Here is a 25,968-nt window from a genome sequence, read left to right as displayed (position 1 = left end):
AATATGATCCTTTCCTATTTTATCACTACAACGTTTCACATGAATTGAGGCTAATAGAAATTAATATAAGATAAAAGAATCACGAGAACATCAATAACAATATTAATCTACGATGCATGAAATTCAGCTACTGTATGTCCACCGGTGGAAAAAGCGGTAAGTATACGAACTTACAACGCTAAAATCTGGAGTTCGATTCCCTGTGGTTGACAGAGGAAATAGCCCAATGTGGCTTTGTTTTAACATAACCAAACCAAATAAGCTGTTATAAAATTAATAAAGTAATTATCGATGAACTGTCAAATGTAAAAATAAAACACGAAGGCCTGAGCCTAAGTAGGGATATGTGTTTATATAAAACACATAGTTTTATATAAACTATGTATTTAACAAAATCAACAAAAGTTTTACTTTGTACAACCGATAAAACGTTATCCGAAACTTGCACATTTTATTTTCCAACAAGACCACCAGTCGCTAACGGGCAAGTAAACTCCGAATGTGACGTCACAGTGTATGAGAGCGAAGCGCCATTAATGTTGTTGTACGTGAGAAAAATCAATATCCTGTTGGTTGAAGAAAAGATGTTGAAGTTGTTAGGCTCTACAACATAGCATTAGTGAGCAAAATACTGCAAGCTTTTGATATATGTGATGTTGTTCAGCGAGAAAATACTAATGTAGTATATTCATAAAATAAGCAACCATGTTTATAACTGTAAGTGTAACTTGTAAGCATCGCGTTAGGCCTGTTGAACAGCTAGGCTAGGAGTAACTACTGTTATTAGGAAATAACGTTACTTATTAGGCTTAACTGGTTAAATATAGGCCTAGGCTTACGACAGTTGATTTTTTTAGACTAACTGAAAATTAATATTAAGAACTAGATTTTGACGTTACACTTAAAATACAGTTACCTTATATATGATATTCATTATTAATATTACGTAGGTCAATTCATTTAAAACTTTTAAAAAGAACACATTGACTAATGTTGTTGTCACTGTCACTCAGACTGGTGGCAGACAGTATTTCCCATTTTATTTACAGTTACAGTTTTAATATTTTAATTTTGTAGAATCTTACAAAGATTAAGTTATTCACATATTCATAGTATTAGTAGTTTAGTATTAAATATAAAATACTAATACTAGTTCTAATAGAACGTTTTTCCAACCTTTGTTTTGAAAATTAGTTATACAAGTGAACATTAAAATCAAAACATAAATTTTGAAAAAAAAGTTAATATATGTGTATCCCAATTTTTTAGAATGGTGTTTTATTTTATACATTTTAAGCTCATTAATTTAAAGTGCTAAAATATTAACAGTTATAGTAGTTGAAACAAATCATTTGATATGTTTTTATAGTGTTAATTATCATAGCACTTAGTGACAGTTTATATTATTGACCAATATCCACTTGATAAAATTGATTTCATAACTAGGGATTTATTATTTGATTATTTATATGCATTTAATTAATAGTTAGAGCTAGTGATACCAATTAGGCCATAAAAAAAATAAAGGCATATAATTTCTTCATATAATACTGTTCAATGAGTATGCAAGTTAGATTTTTGTTCTTTGATATATATAATGCAAAGTTTTCTCACAAATTTGAGTTGACATAATGTATTACTAATAAAGATTAACAGTGAAATATTTTGCATTCAGATTTGGGCTTATTTTAATTTATTGAATTTTTAATAATAAAATGATAGCTAAAAATATGTCATTTTTACATAATCCTTTGTTTGTACAAATATTTTGCTTGTTGAAAAAAATAGAGATCATAACTTTAAAATTTATTTGAATATGTTGTTTAGCTAAACAATTTGAAATTCATTCCCCACTGTATTACTGAGAATTCAACTCTGTTAGTTATGAATTGTTTTTATATCTATTTTGAAATTGACTTCCTGAATTATGGTTGAACAGTGTTTTTTAAAATTGGAAATAGTCTTATAATTCAACATGTATGCTAACTTAGAAGAGAAATTGTTTTTAGTTAAAAATAAACATCTGGTTTCACATTTGAAGTTATAAAAAACTGCTTTGATTTTTTTATAGCGGATAGTCATAGGAATATAATTTACATATAATTGTATATATATGTGTGTGTGTATACACACTTAAATGTAGATTTTCTGTTTGTAAAATACTATCAGTTGTGGATTTTTTTTCCTTTTAATATTCGTGGACCCAGTGAATAAGACAAAAATGGTGCAAAGTTATTGGAGAGTGTGGAATGTACTTGTGAATAGGAAAATAATAAGGTTCCAAAAAACTAAAGAAAACAACTTTTAGGTGGACAGGAGTTATAAATGTGTTTATTTTTAAGTTAAAAGATTAACTTTTAAAAGGAAAAATCTGTAAGGTGACAAAACCATTCAAATCATTCTCCACCAAGCAAAGCATAGTCTTTCACATCTGTGTTTATTGTCAACCAAAATTTAAACTAATTATAATTTACAGCACACAACAAATCATCAAGCAAACTGTTCCACAAGTTTCTATATGGATTTGAGTTTCCAACCTTATAATTTATTACCAATGTTCAAGTTTTCATTTTTAGTTTTATCATTTTACCACTAAGACATCCCATAATTAGACAATTAAAACCTTTAATAATATTAAAAACATGAATGGAATAATTTGTTTCAAAATATGTAGGTCACTTGTCATAGATCTAATTTTTTAAGCCAAGAGACATTCTAATTTGTAATCTCTGGACATTTTCAAGTGTGTCAACACTCTTCCTTGAATAAAGAAGATACAAACAAAAATTGCATACAGTAATCTGAGGAGCTAACGTCAATGTTCCTATGATACAAAAGCATAATTTTATACTTGTCAACTTAAAATGCATTTTGTATGATCTAACACAGTTACTACATTAATAAGATGGTCATAGTAATAAATTAAATTAATAGTTTTCATAGAATCAACCTTTCTCAATATGTTAAGTGTCACAGTAAAATTCCTACCCGAGTAGCTATCTATATGTTTGACATAATTGATAAATATGAAAACTTCCATAATAAAATCATAAGAGAACCATACTAGACACATTATCTCACTCAGAAATTCCCCTTTTATCAACATCAACCACCTTGTGTTCTACCTTTTAACTTTCCCACCAATGCTGTAAAAATCTGGGGTACTAACTTAACTTATTAATCATCCTATCAAAGACCTTCTAAAAGTCAAAGTACACTACATACATTGAAAAGTCCTTAAAAAAAGGTAGATACTTTAGTTAAAAAGCACAGTTAAACATAACTTTCAAACACTACTTAAAATAAGCTGAGTATTGTACCAGCTTTTAAATTACTTTTCTACATATTCTCCTACAACACTGCTAATGTCAGTTTTAAGTCAACTAATAAGCCTGTAGTTTCTGAGTGTTGTGTCAGTTTATTATGTCTAAGAGCAAGAATCATGCTAGTTATCTTCCAAGAATCAGAAAGTCAGTATCTATCTAACATTTTTTTTTCTTTAAAGGAAACATTTACTATAATTTCTTTATTAGGCATTTTCAGAGTATTAGAATAAATCTTGTCAAGGTTATGAGCTTTACTTTTCAAAAGTTTCCTAGATTTTCAAAATAATCTCATACAGAATAACATAATTTAAATAAAGCACTTCCTCTTGTTAAAGAAATGCATATCAAATTTGGTCTGCTCTCTTTATTAGCATTTATAGAAATGGTAGGAAAAATTGTAGTAATTTTTCCATAATACCAAAGATCCTATATAGATTTCTCAATGGTTCAGTATATTTCTTTTTACAGTTCACCAAAACCAACAACATACAAGTTGTTCTGGCAGGTGAGGTAGTGCTCACAATTTGATTTCCTTTCAAGCCAGTAAGTGCATCACCACCTAGAAACATTTGGGTTGAATAAACTTCAGGTGTGGGATTATGACTACAGGTTAGTAGGCAGCATAGACTGCTCTGTTCATGCCTAAGTTTTTGTCTACAATAATGCTGAGGTTATCTATCAACTGAGCTGATTAGAGTAAGAACTCCTGATTCTGATCAAAAGACTTAAAAAATAAATAATATAAATACCAGTGACATTATTTTTTCATATTTTAATCACTCATTAAAATCAATATTAAATTTTGAATAAAACTAATCTAAGTTAACTTTTGATGTCCCCTTTAAAGGATAATGGGAAAGTTATTCATTAATATAATAAAGTAAGGTTTATGTTTACATGTTTTTGGTCTTTTATTATTACAAAACTGTTGTGGCAGTAATTGCTTCAGTTTACTATCTGTTGGCTATGTACGATAAAATAATCTGAGTAAAATACACCACTTTTGGGATAACTTTAGCAGAAGTTGATGTTTCAAATGTTCATTTATTGTTGAATTATCAAGCGACTATTGATCTTTCTACTTTATAAGTTAACAAGAATGGACAGTTGGCAAGTCCAACAGTCTTAAGAGTGTACATACTTAACACAGTCTAATGAATTCACTTAAATTTGGTTCTGTTTAGACTGTTTAACTAATGTGATGATTGTGATAGCTAAAAAAATAATGAGAAAATTAAATCCATTTTTATATGCATCTGTATTCCATTCATGCTATGAAGATGTATCTTTTCTTGACCATTCTATTTTATGTCCTAAAAATGTTTCTAATTGATGCAATAATTAACAGTATACTTATTAAGAATATCCACAGTTAGTTTTTGTATAATTTTAGAATATATAGTTTGTGAAAATAGTGATAAATTTTAATTCCATTGTGCTAGGTATGCTTATTGAATTTAGAACTAAATTGTATATATGTGGAGCTTAATTTTTTCATTAAAGATTTTCTGGTATAGAATATCAGTGTACTACCACACACCGTAATGCAATGACAACTAACTTAGTAATCTTATTTTAACTGTATATTTGTCCTAACTGATTTATGAACATCTTTATTCACTTCTACTATAGTGGTTAATTTAACCAAACAATAAATAACATCTACAATAGTACTGTACTACAGATTGTAAAATATAGAGAGTTATAATTTGTCTTATCACTTTTGCATTTTATCATACGTCCAGCTCTGTAATCCATTATGTAAAAAATAGGCATTAGCCACAGTTTTTAATATTATGGGTATTACAATGAAAAGTCAATCAAAATTTATAGATACATATTTTCAGCATTTGGAATGAGGCCCCGTTTCTGAAAAGGTAGAAAGCTGTCAAAAAACATAATTCTGAACATTCTAGAATGGTAAGATCATTTCATGAACTAGCAAACTGTAGTTACAGGTTCATCCAAAACTTTGTACACTTTATTGAACTCTTACACTGGTTAAAAAACTAACACTAAATATATCAGTTCACATTGAAAAATGTGAGTTTAAAACTAAAACAATGCTATTATACTGTAAAGCACCAATCTAGATAGTCCAAGATAACAAACTGCATTTTTCAACACATGCTACTAGTACTGTGTTCAAATATGCAGAAAAGTATGTTAATTTCAATGTGCTACATGCTTCTTCAAAGGTCATTACTCAAGAAGAAATCAGAGAAGCCACAAAGAAAGTGATATAGATATATCACAAAGGAAGATGGTATGAAACATCAAAAGACAGAGTTACAGATCAAAAAACATTTTATTACACTCACAGATTATTACTACTAAAACCTAATTAATGATAGAAAAATATGTTTTGTTTAAGTGTTTAGATTAGGAATGCAGACATGGAATTTCTACAGAAGACATAACTTGCCACACCTGAAGAGTCACCACTGATTACAAGATAGATCATGAGTGATAATTAATTGTATCTTGTGTCAAGCCATGAGTACATCAACAACACAAAAATTACTGACAACATCTAAGTTACCTAGAAATGTCTGTTGACATCTATGGATCAATCTCTCCCAATGTTTATTGCCGTGTGTTTTATTCAAATCAGATAGTGACGGAAGTAGTTGCATCAGAAACATTGAAGGAAATTTAACAGCACAACTATCAACCAGAATATTCAAATTATAGTAAGAAAGCAGACCGTATGTAATATCTCTTGATATGTGCTCTACATTGTGTAAAGGACATTTGGAAATTTTGAGTCGCATGTTTTGTTTACATTTAAATACTTACAAGTAATATGATAGAGAATGTTTTGGTGGAAAAGTAATACCTGATATAATAATCTGTTAAAATGCAGGGTACCAGCTTAGTGTACTAAATTTCATGGTTCAAGTCTGATTTAGAACAGGATGTATTCAATCTTGGACAATATACATTGGTTTTTCAAGTAGTTTTCACCATTTTGTAAAAATATAATTTTACTAACTTTGACAGTATCTTAAGCTTTAATACATATCAGTTCATTGGTCTGGTGGTGTTAATATGTGGTAATCTAGACTTTATCACATTGTCTGTTATTGGCATAATGACTGTGATTAAATCTGTGATTAAAGAGACAAAACTAATCCAGAAATGATGTATCAAATAAACATACAAAAAAAATTAGAAAAAGAGCTAGAACTTAATATCGTAGAAGGAAGCTTTTATTTGTGGGGGGGGATGTATTCAGTTTGTAAGCACTCTTTAGTTTTAATACTTTTACATGGTATTCTTTTCTGAAAATGACAAAACGCTTAAATAAAAATTCAGAATCTTCCACATGTTTTATTTGATAGCTGTAGTATTTACTTCATTATCTCTATTTGAGTAGTTTGTTTGATTTTGTTAAATTTTACATGCAACCTCTTATATTATTTCCTTACTGCATTTAAAATAAAAATAGCCAGAAATGAATAGAATTTTGATGCTACAAAACTGCTCTTCATTTGTTATATTTTTTCATTAAGACTTAAGAATATGAACAAACACCTAAAGTACAGTGAGAAGAATAATGTATATTATCTCACTGTGTAACCCTAATAGAAATGTAAATATGTTTCAAAGTATATAAAACCTGGAACTTGGAAAGCACATAGGAAGAAATGGTTACTACAACACAGCTTGATAAGAGATGTCACATTTTAAGTCAATAAAGGCTAAATCAGTAAAAATGAACTATTTTCAAATTTTACTATTCAGGCAAACAAAAATGAAATGTGTATGAAAGGTCCTGTTTTTGTTCCATCTAGTAGGTATCACCATTTCATACATGTGCATTATAGGCTTAGGTATGGCTTTGATCAGTTTAGAAAAATTATTGAGGGACTGGGTTAAGGCAAAGATCTTTACCCTTACTAAAAACATTTACGAAGAAAACGATAGGAGCTGTACATTTTAAGTATTTAACTGATAGATTGAATAGTGATCTGTTTAGATTCATGAGGTATGCTGATTATTTCCTTTAGGAATTTTTATTGTTTACATGATTTTTCTTGTGTTTTCTAAAATAGTTTATTAGATTGAATTCAAATCTGGTGTAAGAATGGTTGAGATCCACTAAATGTGGGATCAGTTAATTTCTAATCACATTTGAGAAATGAAAATAAAAGAAAACTAACCTTGAATTTTTTTTTTCTACATTTGTTGGAAATTTAGTATAAATAATGCAAGTACTGAAGCCAAAATGCTTTTAGTAATAGTAATTTTATCGTTTCTCACAAAAGTACAGCACAACTACATTGATGAAGAAACAGGAGTGTAATAAGTATGTGAAAGTCTTAAATGTTTCTAATGAAACTTCAATTTCTAGTTACCATGAATCTGAAAGACTGTTATTTCATTAAATACTGTTTTCCAAAATCCATTATTGGCTGAGTCTTCATGTGCAAAATTTTGTTCATACACTTAAATATAGTTGTTAGACTGTATGTTGAAAGAAAATTCAGTTTCTGGTCACCAAAAGGTTAAAACCATACAGTAAAACAGAGCTATGGAAATATGAATATACATTACATGTCTAGTCAGTTTGAAAGTTAATTATAGATTAATGATTAATACATTGAGCATTTTAGAGGTTAAATATATAGTTATAGTGGTGCATCATGGTGAGTGTTAATACAGGACCACATAATGAAGTGTTCAAAGCCAAAGGGCAGTACCACATATGCAATGTAGAAATGTTTTAAGGAGTTAAATAATTGTACTATATTACAAATACAATAGAAAGCTTTAAATCACTTAAAAACTCCATCATTATTATTTTTTATGCTGAAATAAAAGTGTTTGTATAATTATCTATGCCATTCCCCCCACGAATTTCAATGAACATTGAGAAAGTGAAGGCACTGGTATATTTATCCAAGCTTGGGTTTATTATGCCTTTCTGTAATACTTCAGTGATGAAACAATAGAATACATTACAAATGTCAAAACTCCTACAAAAAACTGGATGTAGCTGATGCAGTGTGGTTGACATATTGTTATCATTTTTCTTTACTTTCATTCATAAGTTCTTGAGCACAATTTTAAACATTACAGTATGTTAAAATGAAACATTGCATTATTAAACTAAGTTAGTGAGAACTGGATAAGCATAGCCCAAAGACTAACATTTTGTATAAAACAGTAGAGAAAACAACTAGTGAAATTTCCTTTTCAATGTATTTGTTGAAACCTTGGCTCATTGAATTAATGCTTAAGTAAAAATTAGCCAAGTTTACATGAATAATTGTTAAGATGTGGGCTGTAAATAACAACCTACACACCTTTAGTTTTCTTGTACCATCAAGTGATGTAGTGATAATATCAGTATTTCTGGTATCTCTTTTATAGTTGTCAAGGCTGTCATGAAATATATGATTTTAAGGTGTAAAAAAGAAGCAAGTCAAGAAGTGAAGAAATTCGATTGTCAAATATAAATTCATTGATGATGCCCACTTGAAAAAGTAAAATATTGAACTACTAACAAATGTAATTAGGTAAAAAGTTCATTTATTTATACTTTTGTCTGTTAGTGAGCATGTTCATGCACACAATGCATATGGTAAATAGTATTGGCATTTTCACAGTGAATAGTTGTTTTCAATGTAGTTATAAATGAAAGTGTTTTTTTTTTTAAATCTTGTAGTTACTTGGTAATTTTAAATATCATTTATTTTTAATAAGAGCCTTTTCAGGTTTAGTCGTATATCAAGGTTATGATTGATGAGTTATTTTCTAAATATGATGTTCTGGTTTTGCATTTAAAGTTCAAGAAAGAAAGGATGAGGAGCTTTTGAATAGATGATGGATATATGTTTACCTGAACTCTTGTAGTAGACTTTAATCAAATATGTATCTGATATTTTTGTAGGTAATTAAAGCTTTACGGCAGAAGATGAAGATGGTGAACTTATAGAACCTCTCCACTTGCTACGTTGTTCAAGTGTTCCTTTCATATCTCTAATAAACTTTAAGTGAGAATCTGATAAACATTGAAAATGCAAGTGATTTCAGAAGAAACTTCAAACTCTGATTTCTGTGATTGGCAAACTGGAAGTAATCAGGTGTGTGTTTCAACTTGGAATGCACTTGATCAGTCATGCAGGCAGGATATAGTTACAAATTGTGAAGATGTTCAACAGTTTGGAGTTAAAAATAAAGAGGATAATCCCTGTGTTCTCATATGTAAGTTTTGCGACATTTCTTTTAAACACAGTGGAGAACTAAATGAACATATGGGAATATGCCACATGAAAGGAAAAGTATCATGTAAGCAGTGTCATAGGATTTTTCCATCTCGTGCACTTTTGCGTACACACAGTAAAGAGCATTGTAATACAGAAAACAAGTGTCCCCATTGCAATTGTAAGTTGATGAGTCAAACATATGGTTCTCATTTTCCATTCTGTAGGTATAAAGGAAGACAAGTATCTGCAGAAAATGTAATTATTGTTGATATCAATGAAAACGAACTTAAACAACGTACTTGGCACTGTAAGAACTGTGGTCAGTTTTTCATACATGGCCAGTTACTTAAAGACCATGATTGTAAATATACCCAAACAGGAGTTGATTCTAGAAATGATTTTGATAATGTTGTTAGCGTGGAAAGTACCACACCCCATGATTTACGCGGTTCGGAAGCTCTGCACCAGTGGAATGGGAAAGAACAAATATCCTTTTCTTGTTCAGTATGTCATAAAATACTTTCCAAACATGAGACTTTGGAAACACATTTATGTAAGTACATTTGCTGTCCACTTTGTGGTTTCAAAACTTTTGATTTTACTGAAATAAATAACCATCTCAAAAGTTTTCATGCAGGGAGTTCTGTGGAGATTAGTTTTTCTGAAAGCCAAGATTGTAAAGGAGCAAAACCAGAAGATCATTTACTTCTCCAAGAATGTGGTGATGTGATATTAAGTGAAAACAGTGTTCTGTGTAAAAGGTGTGGTGTAAGTATTCCAAAAAGCATGCCTTGGATAAATCATATTTTGGAGTGCCAACAGACTGCTAAAATGTTAAAGATAAATGAACCTAAGTCTACTGACTTTACTGTAGAAACACAGAAATTTCAATGTGCTGACTGTAATAAGACCTTTCCTACTGAGATAGGATATAAAATTCATTATTTAAACAAAAAGAAACTCTGTCCGGCAAACAAGCAATCCAAACCTTCCATCTTTGTAACACCACTATATGACATAGGAGTTGAGAACATGGTAAAAAAAATTTATACGTGTTTATTATGTAAGAAACAGTTTCATGAACTAAGAGATTTTAGAAACCATACAGTGAATCGTGCAAGGTTATGTTCTAAAGCTTATTTACAAATGACTTTCTCGGCTGGTAAGACTTTTGTAAAGAAGTGTTTTAGATGTGGTCACACTTTGCCTCCACAGCATACCAAGAGCTGTTGTAAGTTTTGCTCATTTTCTAAAGATATTGTTTCACGTAAATGTCAGAGTTGTGGGGTTTTCATTAGAAAAAATTCTTCTAATTCTAAGTGCCACGTGTGCAGCAATTTAAATCAGCGTATAATCAAGGAGGAAAATTGTGAAAGAAGCACCAAAACATTTAAATCAAATAAAAAGAAGAAGAAGATTGGAGTAATATGTTTGCGTTGCTCAGGTAATTTTATTAGTCTTTTAAAATTCATAAAACACTTGGGAGTTTCGACTTCTTGCATGAACAAGTATCCAAGGTTAAAATGTAGATGGTGTAAAATGAACTTCAAAAGTAGTAGAGCTTACTTAAATCATCTTTCTGAGCAAAAGGGGGAATGCACAGAAAAACCTGGCTTAGAATGTATTGTCTGTAAACGGTTCTTTAAAAATGAACATTCTCTTCGAGTCCACAAAAACTACTGCAAGGTTAAGAGAGAGAAAAGTAGGAAAAGACGGTTTCGAATATCCTGTGAAGTGTGTGGAAGGACATTTTTTAGTAATGATTTTGACATTCTTCGAAGGCATGAAGCATATTGTAGAGAAACATATGATGTTAAAAGTAGTCACATTACTTCAAAAAAAGTGGTCCAGTCCAGTCTTTCATCATTAACTAATGTATCACAGTCTTATAACAAGTGCTCAAGTGAATTGTCAGTTAATACCAATTCAGAAAAGAAACTCAGTATCCTTTCTTTTTCAGAAAAAGATCATGAACAAACTTGTATTGCTTGTTGTAAACAATTTAAAAGTAAAATTTCTTTGCAAGTTCATCAAAAAAACTGCACGAAGAAAATGCAGGCCAATTCTAAAAGCAGGTTTCAGATATTTTGTCAGTTCTGTGAAAAATCATTTCTAAGTGTGGATTTCAATGACCTTCGAAGACATGACTTGTACTGTAAGGGAGTTTTTGTTAATAACTCACAGTTTTGTAAGAACTGCTCAAAATCATTTCCTACTTTAAAGGATTTGAAAAATCATGAGGTCAAGTGCTCAGTTTATGAGTGTTACCTTGCCATGTCATCCCAAAGAAGCAAGAGTTCTTCTGAAGAACTCGAATCTCCTTTCGCGGCTTGTTCCAGTAAATTAGTATGGTGTCCAAAATGTGGTCAAAGGTTTGAGTATCTTGCAAATCATGAATGTAACAAGTTCATGGAACATGCAAAGTCATGTAAAGTTGTTTTACAAAAACTAACATCAAAAGAAATTAAGAAATACATGAATAAAAAAGACATTTCAGTCTCAAGTGACAAATCAAATGTTCTTGAAAACTATGCAGAAACAGTAGATGATGATTTAGAAAGTTGTGAAATAAATTATGAAGTAGTAAACGGTAAATCTGATAAAATATTTGAGACCTTTCGTGGCCATGAGCCTTTGAAGATTTGCTTGAAAAAGAAAACATTACTTCAAACTCAGAATAAATCTCAGAAAATACAATACGAAATTGAACAAACTGATAAGAAAGATCTTTATAGCTGTAAAATATGTAAGTTGAAAATGAAAGATAGGAAGAATTACTTGAAACATATGATACACCATTGTGATTCAATTACTCATCGGTATCAGTGTCCATGGTGCCACATATATTTCAGATGGAAGTATAAATTGATACAACATCAGTCAGAGTGTTTATCATTGTGGTCAATAAATAAGTCACTAACTCCTAAAGTTGATAAAGGTTCTTGTAGGCCAGCTAACAGCAAGAAGGTTTTACCCTATTCACAGAACATGTTAATTACTCAAGACTATCAACTGAAACCTGATGTGGAAAAGACAGAAAAGCAATCAAATAAGATTTATCCTCCAGGTGATTGGAGCTGCAATTTCTGTTTTCGTCCATTTGTCTCTCAGAATTACATAGAGAATCACATCAAGCGTGCTCATCCTTTTGTGTGTACCTGTGGAATGGTTTTAACAGGAAAAGAAGCACTTTCTCATTCTCAAGAAACTTTTAAGAAGCCTAACCATATTGTATATGTATCACTAATAAAACAAGGAACAAAAGATTTGGATATAATTCCTTTTGATCACCTTAAAAATGAGTTCAAAGCCTTCCGATGTGAAAATTGCAAGATAAACTTTCTAAATGAGAAAACATTTTTCTGTCATTTTGATAAGTTTCCTTTGTGTAAAGCAGCTATTACACAGATAGATTCTTTTACTTCCAAAATGTTTTCTAAGTATTTACTGTCAGGATGTGTAGGAGACTTGAGAGATATTTCTACAAAGTTTTCTTCAACACCTGAGGATTTTAATCATGAACAGAAATTAACAGAAGTACAGAAAACTTATGATAATCAAATCTTTGGTAATAATCCTAAATTTACATTTCACCAAGATTCTGTCTTTCCTGCAACTGCTGTATCAAGTGAGATACAGAACACTTTCCATTTTGATGGCTGTATTACACAAACTGAAAATAATGATGTGAACTTGATGTCTGTGTCAAGTGAGCCACAAGTTGTAGAAGATCAAGATGAAATCCAGAACATTTTCCATCCTGTGGGTTGTATTAAACAAGCTGAGAATAACAATGTGAACTTGATGTCTGCGTCAAATGAACCACAAGATGTAGCAGATGAAGATGAAATCCAGAACACTCACCATTTTGATGCTGGTTGTATTACACAAACTGAGAATAACAATGTGAACTTGATGTCTGTGTCAAGTGAACCACAAGTTGTAACAGATCAGGATGAAAACCAGAACACTTTCCATACCGATGGTTGCATTGAACAAACTGAAAATAACGATGTGAACTTGATCTCTGTGTCAAGTGAGATACAAGTTGTAGAGAATCAGGATGAAATCCACAACACTTTCCATCCTGATGGTTGCATTGAACAAACTGAAAATAACGATGTGAACTTGATACCTGTGCTGGTTGAAATTATGCCAGATGAGCCTTCAATCCTGCCACACTAATACAATATTCTTTCTAGGTGTTCGTAACAAACCAGTGAATTAACAACTGTACACTCTGCTTTGTTTTGTAATTGCTTTTCTAACTGTTAAAAGAAAAAAAGTAAAGATTTCTATTAATGTCATTGTTTTATTTTTGTTATTGAGAGAAGCCAAAATGTGTAATATTCATTTAAAAACATCCATTAATAGGCCATTGTCCAGAATCTTTCTTCTTGAAGTGAGTTTTCTGTGTTTCAGTTTATTGCTCTAAAAACCATCACATATATATATACACATATATTGTAAGTATTAAATATTTAAAAAAAAAGTCTATTGATGTGATCATGAAGAGATAAAGAAAGTCATGTTACTTTTAACTTTAATAGCATTTGAATTTTTAACTTGTTAAACAGTTTGGATTTCACAAAAAAATTTGCTCTAAGTGGTTTAAAAAGTATTCAATGTAAATATCAAATATGTTACACAGTACTTATTAAATATGCATATCTTAAGTTGTTCAGGTAAATAGATTCTTTTTATTACCATACTGTTGCACAAGTTTCTGTTGTAATATAGTTCACTTTTAGAGAAAACTAAGTTTGGCTATTGCTGTGTTTTTTTTTGCTTTAATGTTGCAAGATATTAATCCATTAACTGTGGCAGGAGCAGCTCAGTTGCCATTTTCTGACTCACAGATAAAACTGAGCTGCCATCAGTCACAATAAAACAGTAATTTTCGTCATTCGCATAGAGTTATAGTTATAAATGTGCAACTGATGGATATTTCTATCATTTGCAGCTGAACCATAGAACTTCAATGACGGAAATATCCGTCATTTGCAGTTAATGGGTTAATATACTTGAAAATGAAGGAAAATAAAGTTGTTATAGTAACACTTAAGTGATATTACAAACAAATTCATAAATCTATTGAGGTATGCACATTTGTATGAAAATTGTCAGTTTTATTGATAATATGCAACCAAGCTATGTGAAAGATTAATATGAAATACTGCCATAACAGTACTAGCTAAAAAAAAGGGGGGTAACTGGTAAATTTTTAAATTGTGGTATAGCATGTCTGTAGGTTAAAAAAAAACACCTGAAGTTGTATTTGTGCCAGATTACATGTATCTCCAGTCACATTTTATAATCTGTAAAATATAGTTATTAATAGTGGTATGTTAGGTTGTACTCTATTACTTGAAGGCTAGTTTATGTAAGCTAGCAATTGTGTAATTCACTGTCATGAATTAGTGAAAGAAAAGTAAAAAAACTAAATGGAAATGTTAGAAATTATTTTTGCAATTGCACCTTTTCAGTTTATGATTATTGGTAACCGGCCTACAAAATTATTAATAAGACAAGTAGAAGCTTGAATAAAAATATGTTTATTTTAAGCATTATGGGAAATGTCTTTCGTGTATCCTAGTCATCATATGAGTAAGTGTTGAGTACTAGAAATTGGAGATATTGGGAAAAAAGACTTGCACCCATTGAGCTTTAAGCTGTTGTTAATGTACAATTAAACTGATTCCATTAATAGTGCATAATAAGTTGTATCTTACTTCATTAAATGCATTCAGTTGTTTGGAGTAATTAGAAGAGTAAGAAAGATTACATAGTTTGTTTGTTTTTTAATCTAAAATTAGTAGATTTAACAATTTGAGACAAAATTATGTGCTTGTTTTCCAAATATGTCCAAGGTGACAATTATTCTGTGTTTTTTTGTAAAAATACTTCTGTTTGAAGTACTATGTTGTAGAAAGGTTTATTAAAACTGAAAATAATAGTTAACTGTAGATTTTTTGAAGCACAATGCAATAAACTGATTGAATATTGTCAAATTATGGAAATTTTAAACTTTGAAGAGTGATGTTAGTGAATGTATTTTGTAAAAAATCTATTGTAAATATGACTAAGATTACTGGACATGCTTGTATGTGTGTATTAGTTATACCTGTGTGTGTGTGTGTGTGAAAGTTGGATTACAGAAAACAACCACAAATTTAGTAAAACTTGTGAAACTATGCTGGAATGATTAATAATACTGACCTTTCACCTTTAATGAAAGTTTTTCCACCAAAATATTTTATTACAAGCACATAATATGATTGGTATTTGTCTAAAATATAACTATTTAGCTAGTAATTCATTTAACATACATACCTATTCTCTTGGTTTAGATGTATGCATATAATTTTACATGGAAAGTGCATAAGATTAGTTTATCATAAAGGATACTTTGGATTAATCACAAGAAGCATTTTATCATAAGGGAGAATTTGGTTTAATTATAAGAAGTTATCTTAAGGGATAATTTGTGTTAAATCTCAAGAAGCAGATTATTATTATGAGTGTTATTTTGAGACCTTGAGTGGATTACAGTATAAACATGATGCTCATATCCTACTGATTGGCAGTGGGTGCTGTTGACTGTCTGCTTTCCCTCTAGTTTATCATCTAGTGCAGGTAGTCTTTGAGTTAATTTGCAAAAATATCCTAAACAGATCATCAGAATATGCACCAGTATCCTTTACAGATGAGTCAAGATTTCATATATCTTCCAACATTATTGAATATGACTTTTTATGTGGTATTGATAGTCATGAGTAAAAAAATACACATATTGTTTTCTTCATATTTGCTGTTACACAATAAAACCCAGTTATATGACCTTCTGCTAATGTAATCAAATCAGATTTTGTCATGAGACAGGATATTGCCTAGTTTTGTGATATGCAGATGTGACATGTATTTTCTACCTTCTGTATAGATTTGGAAATCTTCAGAATCTACAATACTTAGTTTCTGAACTGTCATTGTGGCTACATGTGGTCCAGAAAGTTATTAACTTAATTTTGTTCTAGTTTCTTCATTTCTCTGTAATCTTAGGAGGAAGCATCTACTTGACTCATGGGAATGCTTCAGTAGAGGATCAGTTGTCAAGATTAAACTTTTTCATGCTGGGACATCCTTTGCTGGTCGACTATGAAGGTGGTCAAGAGATGGCAGCTGAAAAATGCTGAGGATGGAGGTCACGAGGTAATGCTATCTCCTGGGCAAAAAAAAGCGAGTTTTCCTTCTAAGGTTGAGCACACTTTTTAATCCAGATCTCCCACTAGATCAGGGATTCCCAACCTTTTTGTTCCTCTGTACCCCTTGGGCATTCTCTCCCAAAGCACTAATGGAGGAAGGAGAGCTTGCCCAGTTGGCTGATCCCTAGTTTATCAGCTGATTAGTAACGAGGGTGTTCTATATTGCTTATGTTCTACATTACTTATTGAAAACATAAGTTATAATGTAGCACAGCAATAACATCACAACATTCACCATGATCACAACTTTTTTGTCTAAACAACATATATTTATGTGAGCCACTTTGCTCCCTTTGTCTGACTGTAGCTTAAAACACCATGTAAAGTGTAAACCATGGTTATACTCTCAGACCCCTATGTACCCCCTGAGAAGTGCAAATGTACCCCAGGTTGGGAATGTCTGCACTAGATGATCAAGAAAGAAGACTTACTTTTGAGATCAGTGTTAATACAACGGAAGTCTGTCTCGAGAGAAAGAAAGCTACGGGACTAGACACAATCTTTTAGAAAGGACTGTCTATTTGTCTTAACAGGTACACACACACACACACACACATGTTCTTGTGATTCAGAGTATAAAGATTTTGTAAATATAAAATGTTCAGACTTTAGAATTTCAAACACAACAATGAAAGATTTGTTGGTTTACCTCACTGCTTATGTTTGTTTGGATAAATTATTTTGATCTGAGTATACCACAAGTAAGGTGAGAAGGAGAAATTTTGGTGTCAGGATTTATTGTGGGATTTTCTTAGGGTGAGATAAATGTACATAAATCCCTTGCTTGATATCTTGCGTTGATAAGAGTGTAAAATAATTTTAATGGAAGATTGCTCATTCTGGAAGTAAAAGTACTGGTAATGAGATGAAATCTTTGCTGTTGGATAGAGACAGTTGTGTGTGAGAGGTGTCGAGACCGGGAGAAACCATCTCCTGGACTTTCTCCCCCTGCTATGAAGGCCCTTGACATCAGTAAGCATAGAACTACTGAGTCAGGGTAACCTACTTGCGTCTGGCACACTGGAGCAGGCAAGATTGATCTTGGCTACAAGGGAATATGGACATCTGAGGTTTGTCAGAGTAGCTTGGTGAGTGGACAACATGCGGGGAGGCTTATAGAGCTTCAAGCCCATTGTCAGCCAGTGCAGAACACCTGACTCTGGTCAGAACTGCTGACACTTAGTGGGCTTGTCACTGGTAGAGGATTTCTGCCACTAAGAGCTGTCTTCCCAGGTAGTACAGGCGATAAAATGGGATCACACAGGTGAAATATGTAAACTAGGGAGAAATGAACCTCTCCAAGCCTAAAGGTAACCCACGAGTTGTGAAGAAGAACTAGACTCAAGCAGGGCTGAATGATTAGGTTGTTGGAAGCACTTTTCCATCCTACTACACTGGATCAGGGACCTATTACCCAAATGGCGTCCCTGAGAGACCCATACCTGCAGCTTCAGTGTGTCTCGGCCAAATTTAGGCTGAGAACCCCAGAGGTTTTCCTGTGAATGAGGCCAAAGAGATCATGCATCTTATGTTCAAGTGTGTTGAAAAATATTTTCTGGACGTTTCTTGAAATGTTTTGGGCAGGTTACTAAGTGTAATGGACAGATTCAGGCTATCCAATGTCTAATCCTGAGTTGGATGATCCATTGATCACCTTGATGATGAGCAACAAGACTACTTGGAAACAGTCATCAGTGAGTTGTGTCCTCAGTTTGACCCAATAAAAAATAAAGCAATCTCTAGGGCCGAGTATAAGGCTCAAAAGAGAGTTGCCAATGAGAGACTATCCATCTACATGAACAATCTGTTTTGTTTGCATGGAAAGGCATATCTGCCAATAGTACCACCATTTGAGAGGACAAACTGGTAAATAAGTTCAGTGAATTTATGCAGTATCACCTGGGGATGAGGGACATCTTTACTGTAACAGAAGCAAGGACAATTAGGTAACCAAAAGATCATTGATTAAATAAGTGTAGCAACCTTTACTTTCCAAGATTAAGTTGTAATGCAGTATACTACTATAATGGATAATTAATGCTTAATTATCGACAGTTAGGATAATCAGGTAATTGAAAAATTAATGAACGAAAATATATTGCTATTAGGCACTTTGAGAATTTCACTCCAAAATAGCTGAGTGATAAGAGCTATGTGAAGTGGGTCACCTGGTACTTGTTGGATTTTAGCTTTACTGGAGTGATGCTAGGTTTATGGTTCACTCCCTAGGCCAACTCACTCTGAGTGTGTGTTGCAGTGCAATAGTGGCAGCATGAATTGTAATCTTGGTAAATGAACTTTGAGCTTAAAGGTTTTGATTCACCTAAATCTTGACTGGTGATTATTTATTTCATGACACCTGAGGTAAAAATGAGTTGAATTTAATGGCACAACCAGTGCTACTGAGTGTAGCTTTGGCTGCTAACTTTAACATTGGCATAGTTGCTGGTGGCTGGAAGTAAGCTGTTTAAACTACTAAAGCATTTAATGTAGTGTAATGGTGGCATAGTTATGAGATAATACACTTAAGTAAACACGCGCATGAGGTAGCAGGTACACAGGAAAGTATTACATAAATTCCTTAAAAGTCGTTATAAACACATTAGAACAAAGGGAGTAACTACACAGAGAATAACCAAAAGTAATTGAGTGAGGAAATAAAAAAAAACAGAGAAAGGTTAAGGATATTAGGATAAGATAAAGATGGGGTTACTATAAGAAATGGTATTATTTAAAAGTACATTGTACCAATGATTTTCATCAATGCCAAAAGAATGTCAACAAGTTTTTGTGAATTTTTAATAGAAAAAATCTCATACTATGGCAGGAGAGAGAAAGAATGTTAACTGTGGTTTCCAAGAATACGGTTTGATTTGTGGTTGTATCACAGTTTTACCAGGTGTTTCTCATGTGCATAATGCAAAGATATTTTAACTGGAAAATAAGTGTGTGTTAAGTTGTCAAGAGTACATGAAATTCACAAGTAATGGCTTAGATGTTATGACAAATATACATGTAGTATACCCAGTGTTTTACTTGTTTATTATAGGAATATCCTCACTCAGGCAGATTCGGATATCTTTATTAAGTAAACAGTTTAATGAATATTTTTATGTTGTTCTCTGGTAAAATACAGTTTTGAAGCATGAAAGTGTTGGCTGTAAATCTAATAGGGAAGTGAAAACCCCTAGGATTTGTGCCAAAGCTATTACATGCTTTGTCAATGGAAAGTGTTGGCAGAGGTTAATGGTCAAAGATAAGGTTCGTGTGCCTGACCCAAGTCAGTTTGATAATATAGCACCCAAGTAACCTTGACGTCCATTCCTTCCCACTGGGACATGGTGCTGTCAGTAGGACAACCAGATAGTTGGCTGGGTTGGAGAGTTTGGCATGCAGGCACCAGTTCAGTAAGGGCAGCATAGCCAGGGAACTTGGAGAATTGGAAATGCCTCTAGTTCCTTGGCCACCTGGTCTGCAGACAAGAAAGGGCGTGGGCACACATTAAGCCTTTGGACGTGTCAATCAACTAGTACCTAGTTCATGGTTGTAACTGGGAGTTACGATCCTCTCGTTAACGTATGCACTCAGCTGAACCTTTGGTCACTTGGAACCCAGACTACCTTCATGTTCAATCTCGGACATTCATTATTTAAAGTCAAATTTAGCTTTAGACACTCTTTCTCTGAGTCATCAAGACACCAGACATGAACCAAAGTTCCTGTTCTGCTGTTTCTTTGCCTGAAAATAAAAACAAGGTTGTAATGAAATCCAGAGTTAGCATTGAAACTTAATGATTACTCTAGGACACCTGAGAGTTTCTATACAACGAGTGGCATGAAACCGTCAGAGGTACAGAATATGTTCCACTGATGCTCATTATAAATTAGCCCATGGATAAAGATGCTTTGCTAACCAACACATCCAACTTGGGGAAAAAAGCTCATCAATATAATGAATGGGCTGGAGCTGACGCCTCCTTGATCTGAGTTGCCTGTAATGGCCAATAAAGGCCCTTATGCTGCTAGAGAGTCGAGGGATGTCTCCAGCATCGAACCATCAACTTTGACATCATAAACACGGGACTGAGTCAGCTGCCCAACAGCAGGGATCAGTATTTCTGTTTGCACTGCGTAGAGAGGTGAATAACGAGGAAAATGGAACTGACAAGAGATTTCATCTGAGTGGACAAATGCCTGGGCTCTCTATAACCAAAAGGAGGTCACCTAGAAGGTTCTGCTGGCTTGGCTACAGTGAGTAGGGGTTAGCCTTGGCTACTCTCTGGTTGAGTGTAGACATTCTTTTTAACGTCATGATTTAGAAAGGATTTTTATTGGAATTGTAAGAGTTTTAGTTTTTTGAAGATAGTGCCTTTGCACTTTCATTCTGGTAAATATTTGCAGAAGAGCTGGGAATTTTAAGTTTTTTTTTGTGTAGCGTGATTTTGCTATGTGTCTTGATATTTTTATGCAAATTGTAATAAGCCTTTAAAAGTGTATCCTGGTTCTTTGGCACTGATGCACACAAGTCAAAGAGCAAAGATGTAGAAGTTTTATTTTTCTTTGGATATTTTAGATGCATATATATATATATATAATTTTTAGAAGGGTCTGTTTAAATTAAAAACCAAAGGGAAAGAAGAACAGTAGTAATTTCTGTTTGTACTTTTTAAATAAAGGTTTTCTAGATTGTACATACAGCCCACAATATTAGTTTTACTTGGCGTTTTTGTCAATGTTCAAGAGTATTTTCATGTTATCTGTTTCATTGTCAAAGAGTGTTTTATGTACTTTTCCATTAATTAAAAGGTTGTATTTATGTGTTCATTGTTAATTAATTGGCTATTTTCAAATATTATATATATATATATATATTACAGGGTTGTTTTTTCTGGGGATACGCAACAGTACGCCATGCCGAAACCTTTTTTTCATAAATACAAAAATAAAAGTAGTTTATAAGAGTTCCGCTATATTATCACCAAAGTACGAAATATGGTAATAATCTTGTGATCATCTTTAAAAAAAAAGGAAATCTAATTTTTTATGGGTTTTATTAAACAATTAGAATGTTACATTCTGAATGTAATATTTATTATGTATAAAAATAATGACATAGGTAGATATAGATACGAAACGATTTTAAAATATAAAAATGTGAATATTTTTGCGCATGTCTATAATTTTCAGTAGAGCAGTCTGAAGAATGTAAACTTAGCTATCAGTGTGCTAATCTGCGCTGTGTCATCGTGTTGTTATATTGTGATAAACTTGTTGCTGTGTGTTCTGGAGCTGTGAACTTTATACAATGAAAAAATCTAGTTATTTTTCATTTCCCATGCTTAAAAGAAGGAAATCCGATGATAATAAAGAAGAAACTGATAAGCTGGAACCAATTGTCACCGTTTCGGCATATTGTCTTTTGGTGTTGAAGAACAACATGCCAATAATTGGCCTAGCTGTTGGACTTTAGAACAAAAAAAAAAAGAATTCTGCAAAAAACAAATACGACTGGCTATCTGTACAAAATAAAAAACTTGGTTGTAGGCCGTGGTCAAAAGTTAGAACGCTTGGAATCGAGAAAAAAAGTGGAATGAAACTAGCGAAGGAATTGGTCAATAATGAAATCACTTATTTTGGTAAAACCCGAGAGCAGCATTTAACGTCCTTACGGGAAAATTATTTAAGCATAAAGAAAGTTCTGGTCATAAAGCTGCCTTGAAGTTAGTGGCAGAGGTCAAGAGAGTGTACGTATGAAATCACTCTCTCGTAAGAAAGAAGTAAATGCCAAAATATTTCGCAGGGCTTACAAAGTGGCGAAGAATAACCAACCATTGAATAATTTTGAAGTTGAAATAAAATTACAAGAACTTAATGGTGTCGATACAAGATGCATACTTCCCTCTACAAACGCATGCATTAACACCGTTAATCACATTAGTAATGGTTCCGAAAATTGTAAATTCTGAAAGTAAAACATCATTAATAAATGATGTAGGAACAGCCCTCAGTCAAAAGCCTACATTAACTTTGTATATTCGAGTATATATTTTTGATTGTGGAATGACAGCACCAGTAAATGTATTTATTAATTTAATTGAATTAGAAAATGTAAGGGCGAAAGGGATTTTCAGCTCTTTGGTTCGTCATCTACAGTCTGTCGGTATGACAGAAGAATACTTGAACGATTATTTAGTTTCTGTTGCTTGTGATGTTCGGGGCTCGCGATGGAGTTAAGAAATTACTAAAAGAAAAACTTCATTCAATTATTGTATGGCACTGTACAGCGAATCACAGATTAGAATTAGCAGTCCATGATGCTGTAAAAGTTTCAGGAATCAACAGATCCAAGTCATTCATTGATAAACTGTATGTGTTCTATTATGCATCGCCGAAAAATGGTAGAGAATTACAACTTTATGCAAAAGTAGTGGAAATTCAACTCTTGAAATTTGGACGAATTTTTAGCACTCGTTCGGTAGCATCTGGTTTTCGATTGGTTGCTACAGTATGGCAGGATTACGGAATATTGGTGCTTCATTTAAAAAATGCTAAGAATGATTGTGCCAGAGAAAAGAAAGATAGAACACTTAGGAAGGATTGCAAAAGAAATTACATCTATATAATTTGTTTTAGACTTAAGATTGATGTGTGAAGCACTTCAAGAACTGTTCGAACTGAGCCTAGACCTGCAAGAACGTAACGTGGATTTGTTCAGAGCCAACGACAAGATTAAATGTCATATTCAAGTTTTTGAAAAGAAACGAGAAACTCCTGGACAATATTATGAAAAATCTGTCACTTCTGCTAATTTCTCATATTCCAAAGGATCCTTCTCCAAATGCATTTTATGAAAACCTGAAAATGTCTATAGGAAAGAGACTGCTTGATGAGGAAAAAGCTGATTTACCAAAATGAGCCCAAGTGCCAGATCCAAAACAATGGTCAGAAAAAATCCAGAAGCATTTAACGTTTGGTGAAACAGAAATAAGAAATTTATTCAAAAGACTTCGACTGAATGAAAGGGGAGTGATTCGTGGATTCCGAGAATACCTGAAGGAGAAAACATTCAGGGCACATTACTTCTACTGACGTATACTCTTGACAACATTCCGATTTCCAAGTGAGTGTGAAAGGGATTTTTCACAGATGAACCTTATTGTAACTGTATCAAGATCTTCCTTGTTAACAAAAAAGGCATCGACACTGATGTTCATCAAAATCGTTAGACCTCCTCTAACTCAGTTCGATCCAACAAAATATGTTTAATCTTGGCTGCTTCGTTGGCATCATTCTGCATAGATACCAAAAGATATTGAACTCCCTCAGGGCATAACTCAAATTTTAAGCGTCTTGTGAAACTTGTCCGAAGTTGCGATTTTTATTTTTCATTTTTTAAAATTAAAAATATGCTCCACATTGTCAAGGTTTATATTTTGTCAAAAAACTTAAAAAGTATTGCACACTCGTCATATCTGCATACAGCCACCTTTAACCAGAAAAAGCACTATATATATATATATATAATTAAAAAGAACTTCTTTTTGTTTTTGCTTTCATTTTCTACGTAATATTAAAATTATATATATATATATCATTGTGAATTTGATTAATTGTGAAAATAGATTAATGAGCTCTGTGAGTGAGGATTTAGTATATCATGTATTGTAATCCTTTTCTATATTTTAAAATTTAGTTAAAAGACGGTGTGTTAATGTTATTATTGAAGAGATAGATTTTGTAGAGTAGTGTAGTTCTTTATTAAAGTGTTTGTTGCTCTTTCATGGTGTATTTTTGATCTATCATGTACAGTATTTTGTTTAAGGGTTTGTGCCATCAGTGTGGTGTGTACATATTTTAGGAATATGGATCATGTCGAGTGTTAAAAACGATTAGCTTTAAGGTTAATTTTTAATTGTCAGCCTGAGAGAGAGAAAGGATGAGAATATGATATGCAAGCATATCATATGTTGTTTTTCTCTTCTCTAGTGAAGTAGAAATCTTCAAAATCTCCAACACTTAGTTTTCACATTGTTATGGTGGATTTACATGGACCACAAAGTCGTTAGCTTCATTTTGTTCATGTTTATAGATGACCAATGCTGTCTTATAATAGGTCACGAGGTAACACTGTCCCCTGGACAAAGAAAGCGAGTTTTCAGTCTAGAGTTGAGTACGTTTTCTAGTTCAGACTTCCCACTTGATGATTAAAAAAGAAGACTTGCTTTTGAGAGTAGCGTGTTTAGTCCAACAGAAGCCTATTTTTAAAGAAAAAGAAAGCTGCGAAACTGGACAAAATCTAGTATGAATAACTGTTTACGTGTCTTGGTAAGTATGCATACACCCAGTTTCCGTTTTCTTGTGATTCGGAGAATAGAGATTTTGTCCGTTTTTTGACAAAATGTTCATACTCTTTAATTTTCGCATAAGCATCAAATATTCAATCAATTATCTCATTAAGAAAGTTCGCTTAAATCCCTGGGCCAAATCTGCTGTTATTCACGGGTCATTCTACCTAAATGCTTGTTCGAAAAATCAGTTTGATCTGAGAATACCACACTGTCATGCTGCAAGGATTATGATGGATTACCTTGAACAAGAAACCATAAACGTTATAAAGTCCTTATCTAAATCCCATAAAATTTTCTGGGATTTTGTTTATGTTAATGACGTAATTCGTAATGTGCCATGAGAGAGCTTGCACTGACGAAGAAATGGAATAATATCATGTACACCGTCGTCGGCCGACTGATCATAAGCATTTGGCTCTCGCAAAGGTTGGGTCATGGAGGGGAAAATACCCATTACAGAGTATCTCTCTTTCTTTTTTTTTTGCCAGACATGATTCATTCAGACAAGTTTTTTAGTCAGGCACTGTCTTTGACCACTAAATTAGAGGATACTCTTGTCTCACTGGTGGGTTGTAACTAGACCTATACTTTACAGAACCAACCAGATTCTTTAAAATATGTGGTGGTAGTTTTCCTCTTTAAAACTGTGCTAATAACTTCCTTTATAGTAACGTCATGGAATCTAGATTAACAGCTTCTTGTTGTCACCCACATGCACTCGGTACTGCCGTATCAAGCATCAATATTTACATTAATTACTTAAGCTAATACCACGTGATGCTAAACGCTGTTTAATTAAGAAAATTTCATAAAATTAA

General features: G+C 32.5%; 1 protein-coding gene across 3 annotated transcripts; it reads left to right on the top strand.

Annotated features, from left to right (window-relative positions):
• Nucleotides 1–531: 531 nt before the first annotated feature.
• Nucleotides 532–13,848, top strand: LOC106459649 (zinc finger protein 729-like). 3 transcript variants are annotated; one of them, XM_022386182.1, is made up of 4 exons: nt 532–619; nt 3,795–3,935; nt 9,226–13,303; nt 13,415–13,848. In XM_022386182.1, the coding sequence occupies exons 3-4, from the start codon at nt 9,353–9,355 to the stop codon at nt 13,724–13,726; spliced, it is 4,263 nt and encodes a 1,420-aa protein (XP_022241890.1). In that variant the 5' UTR covers nt 532–619; nt 3,795–3,935; nt 9,226–9,352; the 3' UTR covers nt 13,727–13,848. The 3 variants fall into 3 exon arrangements, with proteins under 3 accessions (XP_022241890.1, XP_013774739.1, XP_022241889.1); XM_013919285.2 differs by having other exon boundaries at nt 9,226–13,848; XM_022386181.1 differs by having other exon boundaries at nt 532–717; nt 9,226–13,848.
• Nucleotides 13,849–25,968: the final 12,120 nt, after the last annotated feature.

Source organism: Limulus polyphemus, unplaced genomic scaffold, assembly GCF_000517525.1.
Source record: "Limulus polyphemus unplaced genomic scaffold, Limulus_polyphemus-2.1.2 Scaffold643, whole genome shotgun sequence".
NCBI classification, from domain to species: Eukaryota; Metazoa; Arthropoda; class Merostomata; order Xiphosura; family Limulidae; genus Limulus; species Limulus polyphemus.
Note: the sequence above shows the minus strand (reverse complement) of the source record. Positions and strands in the feature narration are given on the sequence as shown.

Coding starts and splice junctions, on each gene's coding strand:
- LOC106459649 (XM_013919285.2), top strand. CDS start 9,353: ATGCAAGTGATTTCAGAAGAAACTTCAAACTCTGATTTCTGTGATTGG.